Source organism: Prionailurus bengalensis, chromosome C1 (assembly GCF_016509475.1).
Source record: "Prionailurus bengalensis isolate Pbe53 chromosome C1, Fcat_Pben_1.1_paternal_pri, whole genome shotgun sequence".
In the NCBI taxonomy this organism is placed as follows: domain Eukaryota; kingdom Metazoa; phylum Chordata; class Mammalia; order Carnivora; family Felidae; genus Prionailurus; species Prionailurus bengalensis.
The window spans coordinates 132,733,331-132,754,015 of NC_057345.1; the positions used below are offsets into that span (position 1 = coordinate 132,733,331).

The window sequence follows — 20,685 nt, forward strand, 5'->3', positions numbered from 1 at the left end:
TTTTTTTTTTTTTTTAATTTTTTTTTTCAACGTTTATTTATTTTTGGGACAGAGAGAGACAGAGCATGAACGGGGGAGGGGCAGAGAGAGAGGGAGACACAGAATCGGAAACAGGCTCCAGGCTCTGAGCCATCAGCCCAGAGCCCGACGCGGGGCTCGAACTCACGGACCGCGAGATCGTGACCTGGCTGAAGTCCGACGCTTAACCGACTGCGCCACCCAGGCGCCCCACGATTTAATTTTTTTTAAAGGAAAATAATTTAAAAATAAAACCAAAACTTATTTTTGCTGTTCTTTCTCTAAGTACAGGAAACAAAACTCAACAAAACCAAACCTAACCCAAACAAAACAAAAGAAATAAACAAAAACTTTAAGCATTAGTTTATACTGGGGCAACAGATGACTAGTCTGGTTGGATGGGGGACAAATCAAATGTAACTGATTTCCAGTTTATTGTGACTCCCTTTCCCTCCAGCAGAAGCAAATTCAAACCCTCTGTGGAAGAAACATATTCCTCAATGTAGGCCCTCAGAATTCCCTAGATTGAGTTCATTCTCATAATAGATCAGAACACAAAAATAAAGCACACACAGAGAAATGAAACATAAGAGCAAGGATTAAGAGAAAACTTAACAATAGGTTTAAAACTCCAGAGCTTACCTGTTTTTATATTGTTGTGTGAGATAAAGAAAAATGAGTGGAATATTTTAAAGAAAAAAATATGCTTTGAAACAATAAGTCAATAATTTATTTTAAAAATACCCTTGGAAGACATAAATGATAACCAAAAAGTAACTTATAAATATTTTTTAAAGTAATATTAAAAAGAAACAATTTATTAAGTGGATTAACCAGCAGCTTAGATATAATTCAGGAATTGATACAAGACAAATTAAAGGAGTTATCCAGTGCCAACACAGAGAAACAAGAAGATTAAATGAGTTGGAGGTTAGAATGAAGTCTAGCACATCTAATCAAATTTTGCAAAGGAGGAAATAGGCTAGGTTAGAGAAAATGGTCAGAGATAATATTTGAGGGTTTTTTTTTCCTCCCTGAGCTGATAAAAAGACATGATCCCATAGGAAGTAAAACAGACTCTAGAGGCCTAAATAAAAACAATGCCATGAAGACAGAGAAAAAATGTTAAAAGCATCTCGAGAGAAAAGACACAACACCAAAAAAAAAAAATGATAGTTAGATAAACATGGAGATTCTCAATAGCAACAAAAAATGCAAAAGTTGTTGGAATAATATCTGTCAGCAAAGGGTTGAGAGAAAATAACTTAAAATTTGTACTCAACAAAATTATCTTTACAGCTACATCTCAACAATAACAAAAATATTTTTTATTTAAAAACTGGGTAAAGGAATGGAATAGTCATTTGTCCAGGGAAGATGTATAAATGGCCAAGAAGAACATGAAATGATGTTCAACATCACTAACCATTAGGGAAATGCAAATCAAAATCACAATCAGAAACCACCTAACACCCATTAGGATGGCTACTATAACAACAACAACAACATCCAAACGTTCACAAGGAGGTAGAGACACTGGAACCTTTCTGTATAACGTTGGTAGGAATGTAACATGGTGCAGCCTCTGTGGGAAACTGCATGGCAGTTTCTCAAAAAATTAAAAACAGAATTCCCATAGAATCCAGCAGTTCCACATCTGGGTATATACTCCCCAAAATCAAAAGCAGGGTCTTGAAGACACACTTATGGTCACAGCAGAATTACTGACAGTAGCCAAAAGGTACAAATAACCCAAATGTGCATCAATGGATGAATGTATAAAAATTGTGATACATACATAAAATGGAATATTATTCAGCCTTAAAATAAATTCTGACACTTGCCACAATATGGATACACCTTGAAAATATCAAGCTGTGTCAAATAAGCCCTTCACAAAAAGACAAATACTGTGTGATTCCACTTCTAAGAGGCATTTAGGGCAGTTAAATTCACAAAGGAAGTAGACTGATGGAAACTTGGGGAGTAAAATTACCTGGTGTTGGGAGGAGGGGGTATCAGGAGTTGTTGTTTAATAGCTAAAAATTTCAGTTTTACAAGATGAAAGGAGTTCTGACGATTGGTTCACAATGTGAATGTACGTAAAACTACTGAATTATATACTTACAAAGAGTCAAGATGATAAATTTTATGTGTATTTTACCACGATTAAAAAATATCTTCCAAAAACAAAAGCTAAAGAAATATATTTTCAGAAAATATATCAGGATATCACTAAACTAAAGGAATATTAAAGGATATAATTCAGAAAAAAGAAAAATGATCAAAGAAAAAAGGCCTTAGATGAAAGAGGAATGGGGTAACCACATAAACTGGTTGAGGTGTAGGTAAATCTAAATGAAAAAAAAAATAAATACAGCACAATGGTTGTCAATTCTCTGCTTATGAAATTTATTTTTTTCTTTCTGTCTCTCTCTCTCTTTTCTTTTTTTTCTCTTTCTTTTCTCTCTTCCTCCCTCCCTCCCTCCATGCCTCCCTTCCTTCCTTCTTTCCCCTACGCAGTAGACTTGCTGACACCAGCATCTTGGAGGTAGGCATAAATTAGGCTTTTACCCAAAATCATGTATGTCTTCAAAAAACGAGGGGATCCCAATACTCATAATTTTCTGAGGAAAGATATGGTTATATCCAGTCAAAACTCATTTGAGATGAGCTTCTAGGCAATTACATATCTGTTCTAAGGGGCCATGTTAAAAAAAAAAGCAAATTGGTAATATCTTTGGAAACTGTCTCAAGGGAACTTGGTAAATATTAAATATCCCATTTGTTGCAACTATGAGAAACTATAGACACACAAACACATATATTACCATATTTAATACATGGTATGCAAATTAAGAAACAGACTAAGAAATAGAATATTACAAAACACTTTAGGATATTACCATATTTAATACATGGTATGAAAATTAAGAAACAGCCTAAGAAATAGAATATTACAAAACACTTTAGGAGCCTTCTATGTACACCCTCACTAATTTTATGCTTCTTCAACTCTGAATAATTTAGTATTTATCATTGTCTTGTTTTGTTTGTTTGTTTGTTTGTTTTAGTTTTAACACATATGTATGTATCCCAAACCTATGTTGTTGTTGTTTTTCCTAGAGAATATACATCTCAATCTCCTAAATCTATAATTATTTGTATTTTAGATATGCTGCTGATTTGGGAAAATGTTTAAAGTAAGGCTGTCTCCTTTATTTTCATCTAGATCAATGTCTCCAATATCTTTCCAATTATCTGTTGAACTTCACCTCTCTCCCAGTCATCAGGTTCAATTACTTCTATATCTACCACACCCTTGGTGTCTGTCACCTTCTTATACCTCTCATTGTTCTAGTCTAATTTTTACTCTAGATTTAGAACATTTCTTAAGTTCCTAGCTGTAATTTATTTATTTATTTAGTGTGTGTGTGTGTGTGTGTGTGTGTGTGTGTGTGTGTGTGTGAGAGAGAGAGAGAGAGAGAGAGAGAGAGAGAGACAGAGACAGAGAGAGAGAAAAAATCCCAAGCAGGCTCTGCATTGTTAGTGTGGAGTAGGATATGGGTCTTGATTCTACAGACCATGAGATCATGACCTGAGTCGAGATCAAGACTCTGATGCTTAACTGACTAAACCACACAGGTGCCCCTCTAGCTGTATTCTTATCTATAATTTATCATTTTTCAATATTTCAGATTTCTATCTGATTTATCTTCAAAAGGGTCTGAAATCACCTATAAGCATCTATAAAAATTTTCAGTGATTTCCCATTGCCTTTAGGAAAAATAATACAAAAATACAAAACTGCTGCTCATCCTGACATAAGACGTTCTCTGATGTGCTGTCACATTAACCTTCTAAGTTATTCTTCTGGAAGGTCTAGCTACCGCTCACTACCTGCACCTTTCTAAATGGAAAGTGTCCAGAGCTTTGTACCTCCTGATATCTCAACCTGGATTGATCAAGCTACTGGTTCCCCAAAGGTCTAGTTTGAATATTACTTCCTAAGGTAATTAGGTAATTACTTCGGTAATTCCATATAATAACTTCATACTCCTTGTGCTAATTTCCTAAGTAGCTGACACCCTTATTAAACTTCATATTTCATTTAGCCTTATATTTTAGTTAGTTGTTTATATCTCATTCTTTTACCAGATATGAAGCTCCCTGAGGTTATGAACTGTCTTAACTAAATAAAGCCATCTTTCTACCCATCTAATGTTCCACATACAGAATCCATACATATATAAAGCCTATGGGGAAAAAATAAAAGAAAATTCTATTCTTCTAACTAAAAGGTAAAGAATAAAGATAGGAAGTATGACTCAATTAGCACACATTGCTGTAGATACATAGTTCTCAATGGGATGGCATTTATAGGTGTGATTTTGCCTTTCTTTGTTTTTCTTTTCTCTTTTTTTTTTTAAATCACAGATGTTGACATTCTTCCATAAAAGGATTTCCTGGGTGAAAGTGAAAATTGAAATCCCACTCAGAAAGAGGCAAAACAACAGATGTTCCCTATCCAAACTTTCTACTTTAATTCAAGGTCTGGTTCCAAAATCTAGATCTCACTGTTATTACTGACCTGTTTTCATTTCTTTCAATCTCTCTGGACCAATTTTCGTAATAGTTTTTTTTTCTAAGCATTTTTATTACCATATTAAATATGGTGTTTTGCAAAATAGAGGGAATGAGTGAATCATTAGTACTCACTGACAAAATAATTGTTGGCAGAAGTGGATAACAATTTCAAATAATAATGGAAATCTACTCTGAAATAGGTCCAATTAGATTCAAAGTATCACTGAGAATTAAATTTTATATAGTAGCAATGTGATCAAAAGGTTGGCATTTGAAGTGGTTTATATTTTTGTAGTTAAAAAAGCATATGATTATATGATAATTTCCTACCATGTAAGAGAATGTTCTTTATAAATAGATATACTTCTAATTCATATTAATCTTCCTTTTGTTCATTTTAGCATCTGCTTAACTCAACTTAACAGTCCAGTTCATTCAGATGGTAGATGACTCTAGTACTAAAAAATGCTTTGCTGAATCAATTGTATTTGCCCAAAGTTGAGTCCTTAATTTTCCAAAGATGAAAAATTTATACTTTACCTTAGAATAATGAGGCACACTAGATTTTCCTAATAAAAAACAAAATTTTATTGACAGTAGCTTGGAATCTAATAAAACTGCCAACATACGTATAAAATATTTTTCTCATATTTCAGAAAACCAGTAAAACTATTGACACTGGGATGGAATGACCCCCATACTTCACCCAGGTACTACTAAATGAACTCTGCAGAGTATGCTGAGTGTATATTCAGTGAACATTGGAAAGAAATATTTGTACAAACCATGTGGTTACAATAAAGTTTCTGCTCTCTACTTGCTGAAGTTCCTTATTTGTAAAAGGAAGGGATTCTCAGGAGGAAACGTAGCACAACTTTAGAGTCAAAATCCAATTAGGATGTAACAAAGCTCTGGTATTTCCTAGCATGGCAAACCTGAAGTAAATGCCTCCTCATTTTTAAAAGCAAAAAGTAACATTTACCTCAAAGCACTGACCTCAAAGCACTGTATGGAGAATAAATGATAGATGAAAGAGGAATAGATACAACTGTGAAACTCAACTGTCTTACTCCCGGTCTGTATAAGGAACTTTAAGGTGTATTAACTAATGTCTTCTTTTTTTTTTCTTCCTATGTTAATTGCAAGTGAATTTCCTGTCATGTTATTTAGAGCTTGGGGAGGGACAATCTTGTATCCAGTAAAGTACAATAATCCCGGGTAAGATTATGAACACTCAGGAGAGGCAAATGAGTATAAAAGGACAACACCCAGCCACTTGGGATGAAGTCCCAAATTCTCTTATTGTAGGGTAATGAGGATGATGGGAGCTGTAATCATACAGTCCTAAGTATGAATGTGCCCCCATTGTTTCCTCATTTTATTTCTGAGACAGAGTTCTAGCTTTTAGGACTTTAAGCTTTCTCCTCTGCAGAACGAAAGTAATTCTTAATTACAGGTTTGGAAAGATTATATGAGATAATGGTGCTTGTCCCATTAATGGCAGCTGATATTATTTATCACATCAGAAAAATAAACCTGAAAGTATAAATAATTGAAAAATATTTGGACCAAGCAGTGACTCAAGTATAAGAATTAATTACCACCAGAGAGTCAGGCCAAAGACCACTAGCAAGAACATTTGCCATGAATTGTTAGTTACTTTTTCTTAGAATAAAATTATTTTGGGTTTTTGTGAAAGGGACACATATACATATGGTAATAAATATTTGTTAATTTATACTATGAATGAGCCTACAGTCATGTGTTAGTATTTATGCTTATAATGAAGTGTACCTTGCACAAGTCAGTATAATAAATAGCTCTTGTAGGTAGTACATAAATTAAGAATAGCTTAGTACTTCAGGATATGGAGAATGACAAAGCAGGCAAACTATTTCTAGACCCCTTCATGAAGGCTTGACCCAAAGAGCTTCAGTGTTTTTCTGAAAAAAAAAAATGGTCTGCTTGGGGCAATAGACAAATGTAGAGTCTGAGTTTTGAAGCAAGTTTCACATTAGACTTAGGCTAAGGAAGATAAGGAAAGAAAGCATCTCTCAAGAAAAAGTCCAGTAGAGGAAGCATAGCAAAGTAAGAAAACACAGAGGCTGACATGTAAGAAGTAAGAGAAAGGTCAGACAGACATTCTTAGGGAATCTAAAAGATGAAAGGATAAAATAAAGTACAATTACTGGCAGGATTTGAGATACTTTGATGAGCTCACAAGCTGAACTGTCAAAAGTTCATCTCAAGCTTTCTAATAATGGAAAGATAAATCAGGCCTTAACAAGGTTTCACTCTGGAAGAAAGGAAATCACAACTTCATTCAACTTGTAGGGTAGCCAGAAATGAAGGACTTATCCTTGACAATGCCTATTCCTCAACTTTCATACCCAATTAAGTTCCTTTATATTTTCACTCTTTGATATTTCTATAATTCTCCCACATTTCTTGATCTCTATTGTTTCCTTTCTATTCCAGGTTTCTATCACTTCTTACTAAAGCCACTATAGCAGCCAGTAAACTAGTCTCCCAGAGTCCATGGCCCACCTACCCCCTACCCGAGACCTCTTTAATTCTCTACTAAATCTAAAAGCTAGACTATCTTTTCCAAAGGCAAGCCTAACTATATAGCTGTGCCCTCCTTAAAACACTTCCTTAGTTCTCACTATTTTCAGTACTAGCATAAAAATCAACAACCTGTAAAGGCTGGAGTTATTTGGTTTCTATTTATTTCTTTACCTGCATCAACCTGTATATAGTGTGTCCTCTTGTTTTATGCTCAGTCAATACTGATCCTCTTTCAATTTCTTATCTTATATAAAGTATTCCAATATTTGTCAAAATAACTGAATTAACGATTGTTGATCCTAATGAATATATGTATTGTTAGTTAGAAAATTTCATGGCTCAATTTTTGGTTAATAATTATAAATAGAGTTTCTTAAATGAAAATAAGTCTTTGAGATTTTCTCAAAGACAAACTCCAAATTACTACTGGCTATCAATCTATAATTACAGACAGAAAATTGTCCCCATATTTTCCTGAGGTATCACATCTTTTACTTCATACAGTTTACAAAGATTTTTGGTAAGGATTTCTCATTCATGATAAAGTGCTTAACAATTTTCTGTTAGACATTGATGAATTTCTTATGAGAAGATCACCTGACAGTCAGTTTCGGGAAGCACCTAATGTCCTTCAACTGATCTTTCAAGGTGTTTAACTGATCTTTCAAGACCATTACCTAGTCTAACAGTGGTTATCCAATCATTCCATCTTACCTCTGTAAAAAAAAAAATCCTGTACAAAGAAGAAATCTTTGCATTAGCCTTTTTAGAAAGGTTCCTCTTTTATGGCAAGTTTGAAATAAATATTTGAATAAGCTTATAACCAATTCATTTAAGTTGCCTTAACAGTACTAAACTTAGATGAGTAAAGAGCTAGCATAAATAAAAAAGCACTTTAGTGGTCAAATACTCTCAGATCTACTAGTGGTACTCAAGCCAGCCTTCTAAGCATGATATGTGGAAAACTCTTGAAAACCAGTGAATTTAAAACCTGTACTTCTTATTGCTTTCACTAAGGGATTGATCCTTGTTCAAATAAAGCCTGATTTAAAATTTTTAGTATGCTTCAAAACATGAGAGTTTGCTATATCTATATGGATTACTGATCACCCTTTCTTCTATCTTTTTCCAAATCACTCTGTCATGCTTATGGAGCAGGAAATTGAACAGGCATGTCTTGTTTGGTTTTGCAGTAGTGAAAAAGAGCAGATACTCAATTAAGTTACACTAAAATAACAACAACAACAACAACAGACCAAGAAATCACACTTTAATAAAATTTTTAAAAAGATTAGGATAATTCAATGTTAAATATTTAGAGTTTAACCACTGCATTTGCATGTATGTTTCACTTCACTTCAACTATGTTTTCCATTTTGGGGAAGTTACTTGTTTTTTTAATGGCTAAGTTGACAACATTTACCAATAACCTATGATTCCACCTGCTAGGTCAGGAGGTGGATATGAATAGTCTTATTTGTGGAGTCTAGTTCTGTAGAAATTTATGCAAAATAAGTTGATAATAAGCTTGATTCAGAGAGGGAAACCCAGTCCTTTCCAAAGTCCTACATTTTCCGTGTGGCCTAACTATAATTCCCCCATCAGCAGAAAGGAATCTTCAAATATGTTTGTTTAGAAGTCTGTACATTTTAAGGAGATCCCTTTTGAATTTTTTTCCTTTGAAACTAAATTTCCAGTTATTAGAGTACTATGTGCAACATAATTATAGCATTCTACAATTGCTAAGACATAGCATATTATTAAATCTCTGAATAATCAATTCCAACTTTCAATTAACAACATAGAATTGGATAATAGAAAAAAGAATAAAAACGAGACTTGTGATTATTACAAATTGAGTAACATTTTTAAGTTGTATTTTGCAAAACTCTTACCTCTTGAAATAACAGTTTCTAATCCAGTTCCATTAATAAAAGCCCGCTTAATGGTTTGTGTTTTAATATCTGTCCAGTATAAACGTTCTTCAGATGCATCAAAGTCTATCACAGTAACGTCATCAATGTCAGGGACTGTAAAGGCCGTGATAAAGTTAAAATATGGATTATCAATATCCACTCCTCTGATTTCAGAACGCCTTGCATATAGAAGAAATTTTTTCATTTCTAGAAAAGAAACAGAAATAACCGTTTTCCTCTTATAAGCTTGCCAAGTTTGAAGCAATCTAGAAATTCTAAAATATTAATTGTTGATGACTTAATAGAATTTTACCACCAGAAAATCATAATCAAGATTTGATGGGCAGAAATGACTTATCTATTATTTAAATTAAAATACTTAATAGAAACAAATGTAAAACAACTTAGAATCCTTGCCATTATTTTTCTTTTGTTAGAAATGACAGGAAATTCTCAGCAATTTGATCTTAGAATTTTAAACAATTGCTAAAACACATGAACTCTACAAATGTCAAACAACCATATTTATTCTTTGTATATTTTAGAACAATAATGCATTGCATTAAATGATTTTTGAAGAAATCAAAGAGTATTTTTTCTATACTATCTCTGAGTAAAACAAAATTAAGCATGGATTTAAAAGTCATGTTCACATTTTCCCTATCAAAATTTAGGTTCAAATAATGTTAAAGCATGCTTTCTTACAAAGTTTTGTAAATCTGTGGTAACATTGTGAGTGATGTTGCATCATTTTCCTTCCATAGGCATTTTTCTTGAACAGAGTTTATAAAATAGGAAATAAAATAGAAGAAGTCACAGATATTCTATTATTTCATTGCTCTCTTTGAGATTATTGTTGTTGAGATATGCTATGATTATATAAAATTAATTAAATCGACATGTACCTAAATTCCTAAGTGAAGATTTTGTGAGTATATTCTTTTATGTCCTTAAAGGTAATTGCTCTGCAGATAAAAATTACTTAAAAGTAAAATAAAACAGAAAAACTCCAAGTCTGATTTCATTCACAAATTTCATTATCATTTTTTTCTAGTTTAAATGTGCTGTTTAAATATTTTTTAGGAATACTTCAAAGTTACCCATTTTACTTCACTTCTCACCCCTTCAAGTCGATAATCCCCTATAAAATGATGTGAAAATAACTTTAGAAGAAGGAAGAGATTAAAGCTATTGAGTACCTCTTTGTTACATGGGTTACCTACATCATCACTTCTGAAAATGCACTTTCACTTACAAATCTCCCTGTTTTGTAGAGATAAATTCTGCTAACACACTAAATCAGAAAGTGGCAAGAAAAAAATGAATAAGGTAATAAATAGCAAAGTGCAGTATATCACATATTTAAAGAATTTGTCAGTCTTCCCCAAAGTAGATGAATCATCAATAGAGTCTGGAAATAGCACTACCTCAAATGTTTTTAAGGACATTAAAAATATCTTTTGGCTCACTTTGAGGAAAATCTTAATGCTAATACAATTTGAGAGAATTCAATTTAAATTTTAGATGAGAACTCCAAGAAATTTACCATAGCAGGTCTTCTTGTCTGAGGAAAGCTTCATCAAGTGGGGGCACGCACAAGCAGCACTCCTATTATGATTGATCAGACACATGTGAGAGCAGGGGCCTTTGCCGTCATTAGCTGCACAGGGATTGGTAGCTGTAATTACACAGTGAAATATTAACAGTGAAAAAGAAAAAATATATATCTATTAGGGAACCTCTGAGGTTGACAAGGGTTATTCACTTAATGATTCAAAGTGAAGTTCCTATATAGCACCCATTACTGCGGTGATTAATATGACAATAACAGACAATCATATATAGCAATTACATTAATAAAAACATTTTTCCTCTTCAAAGATAACAACTAAGTTAATTCCCTCAATTTTCTGTAAGTTGAAGTGTATGAATCCTATTGCCTTAGAAGCAAAGAGTTTTTTAAGGGTTTTGTCTGAGAAAAAACAAAACGAAACAAAACAGGAATAATGATTCAATTTAGTTTATAATAAACTAAAGTAAACCATAATCCAGGAATTGGGTGCATCAATGGATGTTTTTATTTTCCTAACCTACCATATAGATCCCATTCTTGCCTTAGCACAGCACTCTTACTGTTTCCCTAGGAAACTGTTGTTATATATATATATCCTTTCTTCAAGCCATACCCTTTTTATAAAATCAGAGGCCTAAGTGAAGAAATGTTGATCTTCCTTCACTATTAAGACATCTACTTCTTTTTTTTTTTTTTTCGGTACTAACAGATTGAAGTTTCTTCCACATACACAGATTAGCTAAACTCTATTGTATAAGTAAGTTATAGTATATTCAAATATAGGATGGAATATTAAATTTTATAGTTCAATATCACTGTCTTATTCTTTTTGTGTTTCTTGTCCTGGCATTATGCCTTTTGAATATGATTTTAATCTCAGTTGATCAATAACTCTTCTTTTAAATCTTATTTTTGTAAACCATATCTAGTAGAATAGGGATACTAAATTAAAGACAGAAAAGTGTTACAACTTCTGATCCCAACTTCTGATTCAAACTATTTTATATTCCTAACAAGTGGACCTACTGTCAGAGTTCTTTTAAAGCACAAAGAATAAAAATCAATGCATTATAATAAAACTGTACAGGATATGAGAAATTAACTGTACTTGATACACAATGTGACTTGTGTCAATATTTAGTAGCCTCCCTAAGGTAATGAAAATAATCCATGTCTTTGAATTTGATTAAAAATAAATAAATAGGCTGCCTGGGTGGCTCAGTCAGTTAGGCATCTGACTCTTGGTATGGGTTCAGGTCATAATCTCACAGTTTGTGTGTTTAAGCCCTACATTGGCTCTGTGTTGACAATGCAGAGCCTGCTTGAGATTTTCTCTCTGCCCCTCCCCCACTATCTCTTTCTGTCTCTCTCTCAAAATAAATAAATAAACTTTAAAAGCAAGCAAACAAATAAAATAAATGGAAATGAAAGACACAGAAATATTTTCCTAAGAAAATCAATTAAGGAGAGATTTTAAGATGGTGGCATAAAGGCATCCTGAACTCACCTCTTTCCATGAACACAACAAATCTACAGCCATATATAGAACAACTCCCTATGAAAAGGACCTGAAAGCTAGCCAAACAGCACCTCCATAGCAAAGAATAAAAGGGCCACACTGAGACAGGTAGGAGACAGAGAGACATGGTTTCAGAAGAAATCACACCCCAGGCACTGCAAACCACAGTCAGGAGGGATCTCATTTATAGAACTTGTCCCTGAAAAATGAGTAGTTTGTGTCCCACACCAGGCAACCCAACCGTTGGCAACTGCATTGAAGAGATGAGCCCCTAACACAGCTGTCTTACTTCCATAGGTTTACTTCCAGGAAAATCATAGTGCTATAGGGAATGGAAAATCCACTCTTAAATGGCTGACACACAAACACACTCACCCTGGAACCAGCATTAAAGCAACAGTTTGAAGCTTTTAGACCATATGAAAGGAAGCTTATTTGTTAATTTTAAACCCTCTGTCAGAGAGGCAGTGATATGATGAGACCCTCTCTAAGGACAGAGATTCTCGCAGGTGCCATTTTGCATTTTTCTTCTGCCTTATTTTTGCTAGAACTAGCAGGTGCCATTGTTGCAATCCCTCTCACCTCTTCACCCCTCACTGCTAGCTCAGTCAGATTACACTGATCCCACACACCATAGCCACAGCCCACCCGCCCAGACCTAGCTGATCAGCCAAACATTCCACCCCTATGTACTGTAGCCACTGACTGTCTCACCACAGCTGGCAGGTATGTACAGCCCTCACAGGAGACAGCACTTGAGAATCTGGTTTTTTGGATAGGGGTTACATTTCTGGGCCTCATGGGTATGAAACATTTGGAGAAACAGACATCGACAGGCTACCAGCCACAGGACACTGCATAAATAGTACACTGAAACACTCCCTCGGGATTTGTGTGAAAAAGGCCTATTTTCTTGTTCTGTAGCTTCAGTCTGAACATATCCAGAGATCAGAGGTGCCCCTGGGAACCTAAATAGAGAAACACCACACTAGTGCCCACTCTTTTCCTACTCACACCTTAGTGATATCTCCCAGAGAAGAGATTATGCATATATCTAAAGCCATAATTTTTACAACTGTTGCCCAGATCCCCCAAGTTTGAAAGTCAGTGTGGTTTATGATTATGAACCCATAAGACTATATTTATACGCCTTAAAAGCTGCTGCCTGAGGATCTGGCTTATAATTAGTCTGAGAGTATGCACTAAGATTCCTCCCTTTAGAACACTGACAGGTCTTGGCACACCCTCAACAACTGGGACCTCTGAAGAATGAATTAGGCTACTTAAATAATCACAAAGGTCTGAGAAACAACCAACAGGGAAAAAAATAGTTTGAACCTTAAGTTTATCTACTATGCAAGTTCACTCCTTTAAGACTAAGGAAGATAGCAATTTTACCCCATACAAAACAAATAAACAAACAAACCAAAAACAAAAACAAAAAAACAAAAAAGCAAAACACACAAAGAAACAAAAAAAGAAACAGGATCAAGCAAAATGAGGAGACAGAGGAATATGTCCCAAATAAAAGAATAAGACAAAACCCCAGAAGATCTTAATGTAGCAGAGGTAAGTAATCTACCAGATAAGAGTTCAAAGTAATGTTCATAAAGATGTTCACTGAACTCTGGAGAATGGATGAACATAGTTAGAAAGGGATAGAAAAATAACACAGTACCAAAGGCAGTCACAGACATTATAAAACAATAAAATAGCTGAAATAAAAAACACACTAGAGGAGTTCAACATAAAACTAGATTAAGTAGAAGAATGGATAAGCAACCTAGAAGACTAGGCAGTGGAAATGACCCAATCAGTAGAGGAGAAAGGAAAATAATAATAATAATAATTAATAATAATAATAATAATAATAATAATAATTAATAATAATAATAAAAGTGAAGATAGGTTAAGGGACCTGTTCAACAACACCAAACAGAATAACGTATTCATTATAGGGGTCCTAGAAGGAGAAGAGAGAGAGAAGAGTAGTAGTTAGTTTATTTAAATTAATAATGACTGATCAAAACAGTAAGGTACTGGCACAAGAGCAGACACATAGATCAATAGAAGAGAATAGAAAACCCAGAAATGAACCCAAAATTATTTGGTCAACTAATCTTTGACAAAGCAGCAAAGAATATCCAATGGGGAAAAAGTCTCTTCAACAAATATTGGAAAATATGGACAACAACATGTAAAAGAATGAAACTGGACCACTTTCTAACAACATACACAAAAATAAATTCAAAATAGATGAAAGACCTAAATGTGAGACAGGAAACCACCAAAATGCTAGAGGAGAACACAGGCAGTAACCTGTTTGACATTGGCCATCGCAACTTCTTGCTACATATGTCTCCTGAGGCAAGGGAAACAAAAGCAAAAATAAACTATTGGGACTTCATCAAGATAAAAAAGCTTCTGTGCAGTGAAAAAAACAATCAACAAAACAAAAAGGCAACCTTTGGAAAGGAAGAAGATATTTGCAAATGACATATCTGAAAAAAGGGTAGCATGAAAAATATATAAAGAATTTGTAAAAGCCAACATCCAAAAAGAAATAGTCCACTTAAAAATGGGCAGTAAACATGAACAGATATTTTTCCAGTGAAGATATACAGATGGCTAAGAGACACATGAAAAGATGCTCAACATCACTGATCACCAGGGTAATACAAATCAAAACTGCAGTGAAATATCACCTCACACCCGTCAAAATGGCTAGAATCAACAACACAAGAAACAACAGGTATTGGCAAGGATGTGAAGATAGGGAAACTCTCTTGAACTATTGGTGGGAATGCAAACTGGTGCAGCTATTGTGGAAAACAGTATGGCGGCTCCTCAAAAAGTTAAAAATAAAACTACTCTACAACCCAGCAATTGCACAACTATAGATTTACTCAAAGGATACAAAACTACTGATTGGACGGGATACGTGCACCTCAAGATTTATAGCAGCATTGTCAAAAACAGCCAAATTATGGAAAGAACCGAAATGTCCATTGACTGATAAATTAATAAAGAAAATAAAGTGTATATATATGTGTGTGTATGTATATATATATATATATATATATATATATATATACATACACACAATGGGATATTACTGAGGCATAAAAAGAATGAAATCTTGTCATTTTACGATGACATGGTTGGAGCTAGAGAGTATGATGCTAAGTGAAATTCAGTCAGAGAAAGATAAATACCATATGATTTCACTCATATCAAATTTAAGAAACAAAACAGATGAACATGGGGGTGGGGGAAAAAGGAAGTAAACCAGAAAACAGACTCTCAACTATAGAGAACAAACTGAGGGTTACTGGAGGGGAGATGGGTGGTGGGAAGAACTGAATGTGTGATGGGTAATGAGGAGGGCACTTGTTGTGGTGAGTGCTGGATATTGCATGTAAGTGATGAATAGATTCTACACCTGAAACTAATATTGTACTGTATGTTAACTAACTGAAATATAAATAAAAACTTGACAAAAAAAGGGAATGATAGTTGAAAACTTTCCTAATATATGGGAAAAATAGGCATCAGGAATCCTGTTCCAGGAAGCACAAAGAGTTCCACATAAAATAAACACAAAGGGATCCAAACCAAGATACATTATAATTAAAATGTCCAAAGTTAAAGATGAAGAGAGAATCTCAAAAGCATCAAGAGAAGAACAAATTCTTACATATACTGGAATCTTAAGATTATCAGCCTATTTGTTAGCAGAAAGTTTATAGGCCACAAGGGAGTGGTATGACATGTTCAGAGTACTGAAAGGAAAAACAAACAAACAACATTCCAACCAAAAATACTTTACCTGGCAAGGTTCTTATTTGGAATTGAAAGAGAAATAGAGTTTTTTAGACAAGCAAAAAGTAAAAACAAAAAAAAAAGTTCATCACCAACAAACCGGTCTTACAAAAAATGTTGAAGAGATTTCTCTAAGCTAAAAAGAAGAGGGAATAACTAGTAACAACAAAACATATAAGAGTAAAAGTCTCATTGGTAAATATAAATATATAGTAAAGGTACAGGCTTCACCACTTATAAAGCTAATATGAAGTTTAAAATACAAAAGTAGTAAAATTAACTATAGCTACAATAGTTAAGCTATACACACAATGAAAATATGTGAAATATGATATTAAAAATAGAACACATGGTAGAGAAGGGAAATAAAAATGTTACTTTAGAATGTGTCAAACTTAAGATGCTATCAACTTAAACTCTATATATGTGTGTATATATATCTATTTATCAATCCATCTATCCATCTACCCATGGTATTATATGTGGACCTCACAGTAATCACAAATCAACAATAGTCTAGAGTAGACACACAAAAGAAATGTGAAAGAAATTTAAATATAACACTAAATAAAATCACCAAACCACAAGTGAAGAGAGCAAATGAAGAAAAAAGGAACAGAGACAAATTATAAAAATGGCCAGAAAACAATCAACAAAGTGAGAGTATGAGAGTATGGCAGTAAGTACAACAAAGAGTATGGCAATAAGTACATACGTATCAATAATTCTTTAAATGTAAATGGAGTAATTCTCCAATCAAAAGACACAAAGTGGATGAATGGAAACAAACACAAACAAAAAACAAAACATGGGTCTCGCTTGCAAGAGTCTCACTTCAGATCTAAGGACACACAGAGACTAAAAGTGAAGGGGGTGGTGCCTGAGTGGCTCAGTCAGTTAAGTGTCCAACTCTTGATTGTGGCTCAGGTCATGATCTCAACATGGTGGCATCCAGCCCCGTGTCAGAAGCCTGCTTGGGATTCTCTCTCTCTCCCTCCCTCCCTCTCTCTCTCTGTCCCTCCCTTGCACATGTTCATGCTCACATGTACTCTCTCCTGTCTCTCAACAATAAATAAACATTAAAAAATTTAAAAAAATAAAAGTGAAGGGATAAAAAAGATGCAAATGGAAAGTTAAAAAAAAGCTTGTATAGGTTATACTTATATCAGACAAAATAAACTTTAAAATAAATTATACAAAAGACAAGGGCATAACATGGTCAATCCAACATGAACATATAATATTTGTAAATGTTCACCCAACAAAGGAGTACTTAAATACATAAAGCAAATATTAATAGTCAAAAGAGAGAAACTTACAGCAATACAATAATAGTAGAGAACTTTAATATGCCACTTATATCAATATATAGATGTCCAGACATAAAATCGATAAGGAGACATTACCCTTAAATGACACATTAGACCAGCTAGACTCAGATATATACAGAACATTCCATTTAAAAGCAGCAGACACATATATCAATGGAACAGAGTACAAGGCCAAGAAATAAACCTATACATATATGTTTAATTCATATATGACAAAGAAGTCAAAGATACACAATAGGAAAAGGACAGTGTTTGCAATGAATGGTATTGGGAAAAGTGGACAGCCACAAACCAAATAACGAAACTGGACCACTATCTTAACCATACACAAAAATTAACTCAAAATTGACTAAAGACTTGAATGTAAGGTCTGAAGCCCTTCAGAAGCCATAAAATTCAGAAGCCAATTTTATGAAGCCATAAAACTTCTGGAATAAAACATAGATGGTAAGCTCCTTGACATTAGTTTTAATAATGTTTCTTTGGATCTGACTCTGAAGGCATGGAAACAAAAGCAAAAATAAACAAATGGGACTACATTAAGTCTAAAAACTTCTACATAGCAAAGGAAATCATCAACAAAGCAAAAGGCAAGGTGCTAAATGGAAGAACATATGTGCACATCATATATACGGAGTTAATATCCAAAGTACATAAAGAACTCCTATAATTCAACACCTAGAGGAGAAACAATCTCATTAAAAATGGACAGAGGATCTAAATAGACATTTTTCCAAAGATGACATAGAGGTGGCTGACAGGCACATGAAAAGATTTTCAGTATCATTAGTTATCAGGGAAATGCAAATCAAAGCCAGAATGAGAATGTCATCTCAGATCTGTTAAAATGGCTTTTGTCAAAGAGACAAGAAGTAACATCTGTTGGAGAGGATGTGAAGAAAAGAGAATATTCGGACATTTTTGGTGGCAATGTAAATTGGTGAAACCACTATAAAAACTCAAATGGAGATTCCTCAAAAGATTAAAAACACAATTAACATGATTCAGCAATTCCACTTCTGAGTATTTACCCAAAGAATACAAAAACACTAATTTGAAGAGATATATGTACCCTGTGTTCACTGCAGCATTATTTATAGTAACCAAGAAATGGAAACAATCTAAGTGTCAATCAATGGATGTACTGATAAAAAAGATATGATTACAGATATATATATAGATTATATAGATAGATGCAGATATATAGATATTAGATATAGCTATAGATAGATATGAGGGAATACTACTCAGCTATAGAAAAGGAAATCTCCATTTGTGACAACATGGATGGACCTTTAGGGTATTATGCTAAGTGAAATAAGTCAGATAAAGAAAGACATATGCCATATCATTTCACTTATATATGTAAAAATAAAACAAATTAACCATGAAAACAAAAACAAACTCATAGAGAACATGCTGATTATCAGAAGGGATGGAGGTTCAGGAGGTTGGCAAAATGGGTGACAGGTCTCAATTGTAATGTGATAAATGATCACTAGACTTATAGTGGTGATTGCTTTGTAGTGTATACAAATACAGAATTATAATATACAGCTCAAACTCCTACAATATATACTCATTTTACCTCAATTAAAAAATGATAAAAAATAAAAACTATTAGAAAAGCATGGAAGCATGCATCTAAATATTCCTTAGGAGTCCAAGTCCCTCTATCACACGGAGTAAGTGCTGCATATTTTGTTTTCTTCCTTTTAAAATTCATGTATTATGGTTAGATTATGATTATAAAGAATTGTAGATTAGAGAAGCAAGAGAGCAGATGTGAGCAGAACAGGAACCAGAATGAAGAGGCCTTGTTTGAGAATCATTAAATACCTAGCGTCAGGGTAACTTAGCTGTAGTAGTAAGAGAAAAATCCAAGTTTTCAACACTTAAGACAAAGAACAGGGGATGAGATGGGGCGCCTGGGTGGCGCAGTCGGTTAAGTGTCCGACTTCAGCCAGGTCACGATCTCGCGGTCCGTGAGTTCGAGCCCCACGTCGGGCTCTGGGCTGATGGCTCAGAGCCTGGAGCCTGTTTCCGATTCTGTGTCTCCCTCTCTCTCTGCCCCTCCCCCGTTCATGCTCTGTCTCTCTCTGTCCCAAAAATAAATAAACGTTGAAAAAAAAAATTAAAAAAAAAAAAAAGAACAGGGGATGAGGAAAAAGAAGAAAAACGGAAAAAAAAATAAAGAGGAGTAAAGGGAGAAAGAGGAAGGAGGAGAAAATTTTTGTTTAAAAACATTGACATAGGCAATGTTATTCCTCTCAAAGAAATTAAAAGCATAATCCAAGACAGCTCAATGATAGGTACTTGGATTTCACTTTGAACACCAATATTTTTGGCCCAGAATCATATTAGCTCTTCTCAACATCCATAATTGTGATAAAATATTTTTAAAAGCAAAACCAAAATACTTTCTGTATGCACAATAACGTAAAAAATTGGTTTTGTAGCCCATATGTATTAATGATAACACTGTAATGTAATATTCACAATCTTTTCTGCTTTCACAGTGTGCAAAATCCAAATGACTTTTTATTTTCAATTTTTAATATTTTCTCACTTTGAAATAACAGTGTTAAACATTTTTAGTTCCTAACCATGCAATCGAACAGATACCAAATTACCATATTAAGGAATTTGATTCACAATACTCACATTTTAATATAAAGCAGGTATTAGCAAATGGTGACCCCAGAGTCAAATATAATCTACTGCTTGTTTTTGTAAGTAAATTTTTATTATAACATACCCATGCTCATTAGCTTACACATTGTCTATGGCTGCTTTCACACTACAACAGCAGAGTTGGGCAGTTTCAGCAGAGATCATATGGCCCACAAAGCCCTAAAATATTAATTATCTGGCTCTTTACAAAAAAGGTTTGCCAATACTTGGTATAAAGCAATTAACTATTTTATAAGAAATGCTATTGCAGAATCCAATTATCAATACAGAGGTTGTAAACGGCTACAGAACCAAGGCTATCTCATTTATTTCTATGCAGGAGATGGGAAAAGCTGACCAGTGAATGGAATGCTGTAAGCAATCTTAACAGATGAAATGCAAATACAACTGTGCAGAAAGAGAGTACTGAAAGTTCATATTACCTAAACTCAAATTGGACCAAAGAATCTTAGAGATACATGAAACACCCATATTTATATTTATGCATTGAATAAATATTTATGAAACACCTAGTTATTCTGCTTACTTTTAAATTTTTTTTCAACGTTTTTTATTTATTTTTGGGACAGAGAGAGACAGAGCATGAACGGGGGAGGGGCAGAGAGAGAGGGAGACACAGAATCGGAAACAGGCTCCAGGCTCTGAGCCATCACCCCA

General features: G+C 33.9%; 1 protein-coding gene across 1 annotated transcript in view; it reads right to left on the reverse strand.

The window, feature by feature from the left end:
- The window catches only part of LRP1B (LDL receptor related protein 1B), a 1,901,338-nt gene that overhangs the window by 597,046 nt on the left and 1,283,607 nt on the right, over window positions 1–20,685 (reverse strand). The window contains exons 28-29 of the mRNA XM_043576625.1: window positions 10,636–10,767; window positions 9,069–9,296 (exon numbers count right to left, since the gene is read on the reverse strand). Coding sequence (XP_043432560.1) covers window positions 9,069–9,296; window positions 10,636–10,767 — 360 coding nt within the window. The remainder of the gene's footprint in view (window positions 1–9,068; window positions 9,297–10,635; window positions 10,768–20,685) is intronic.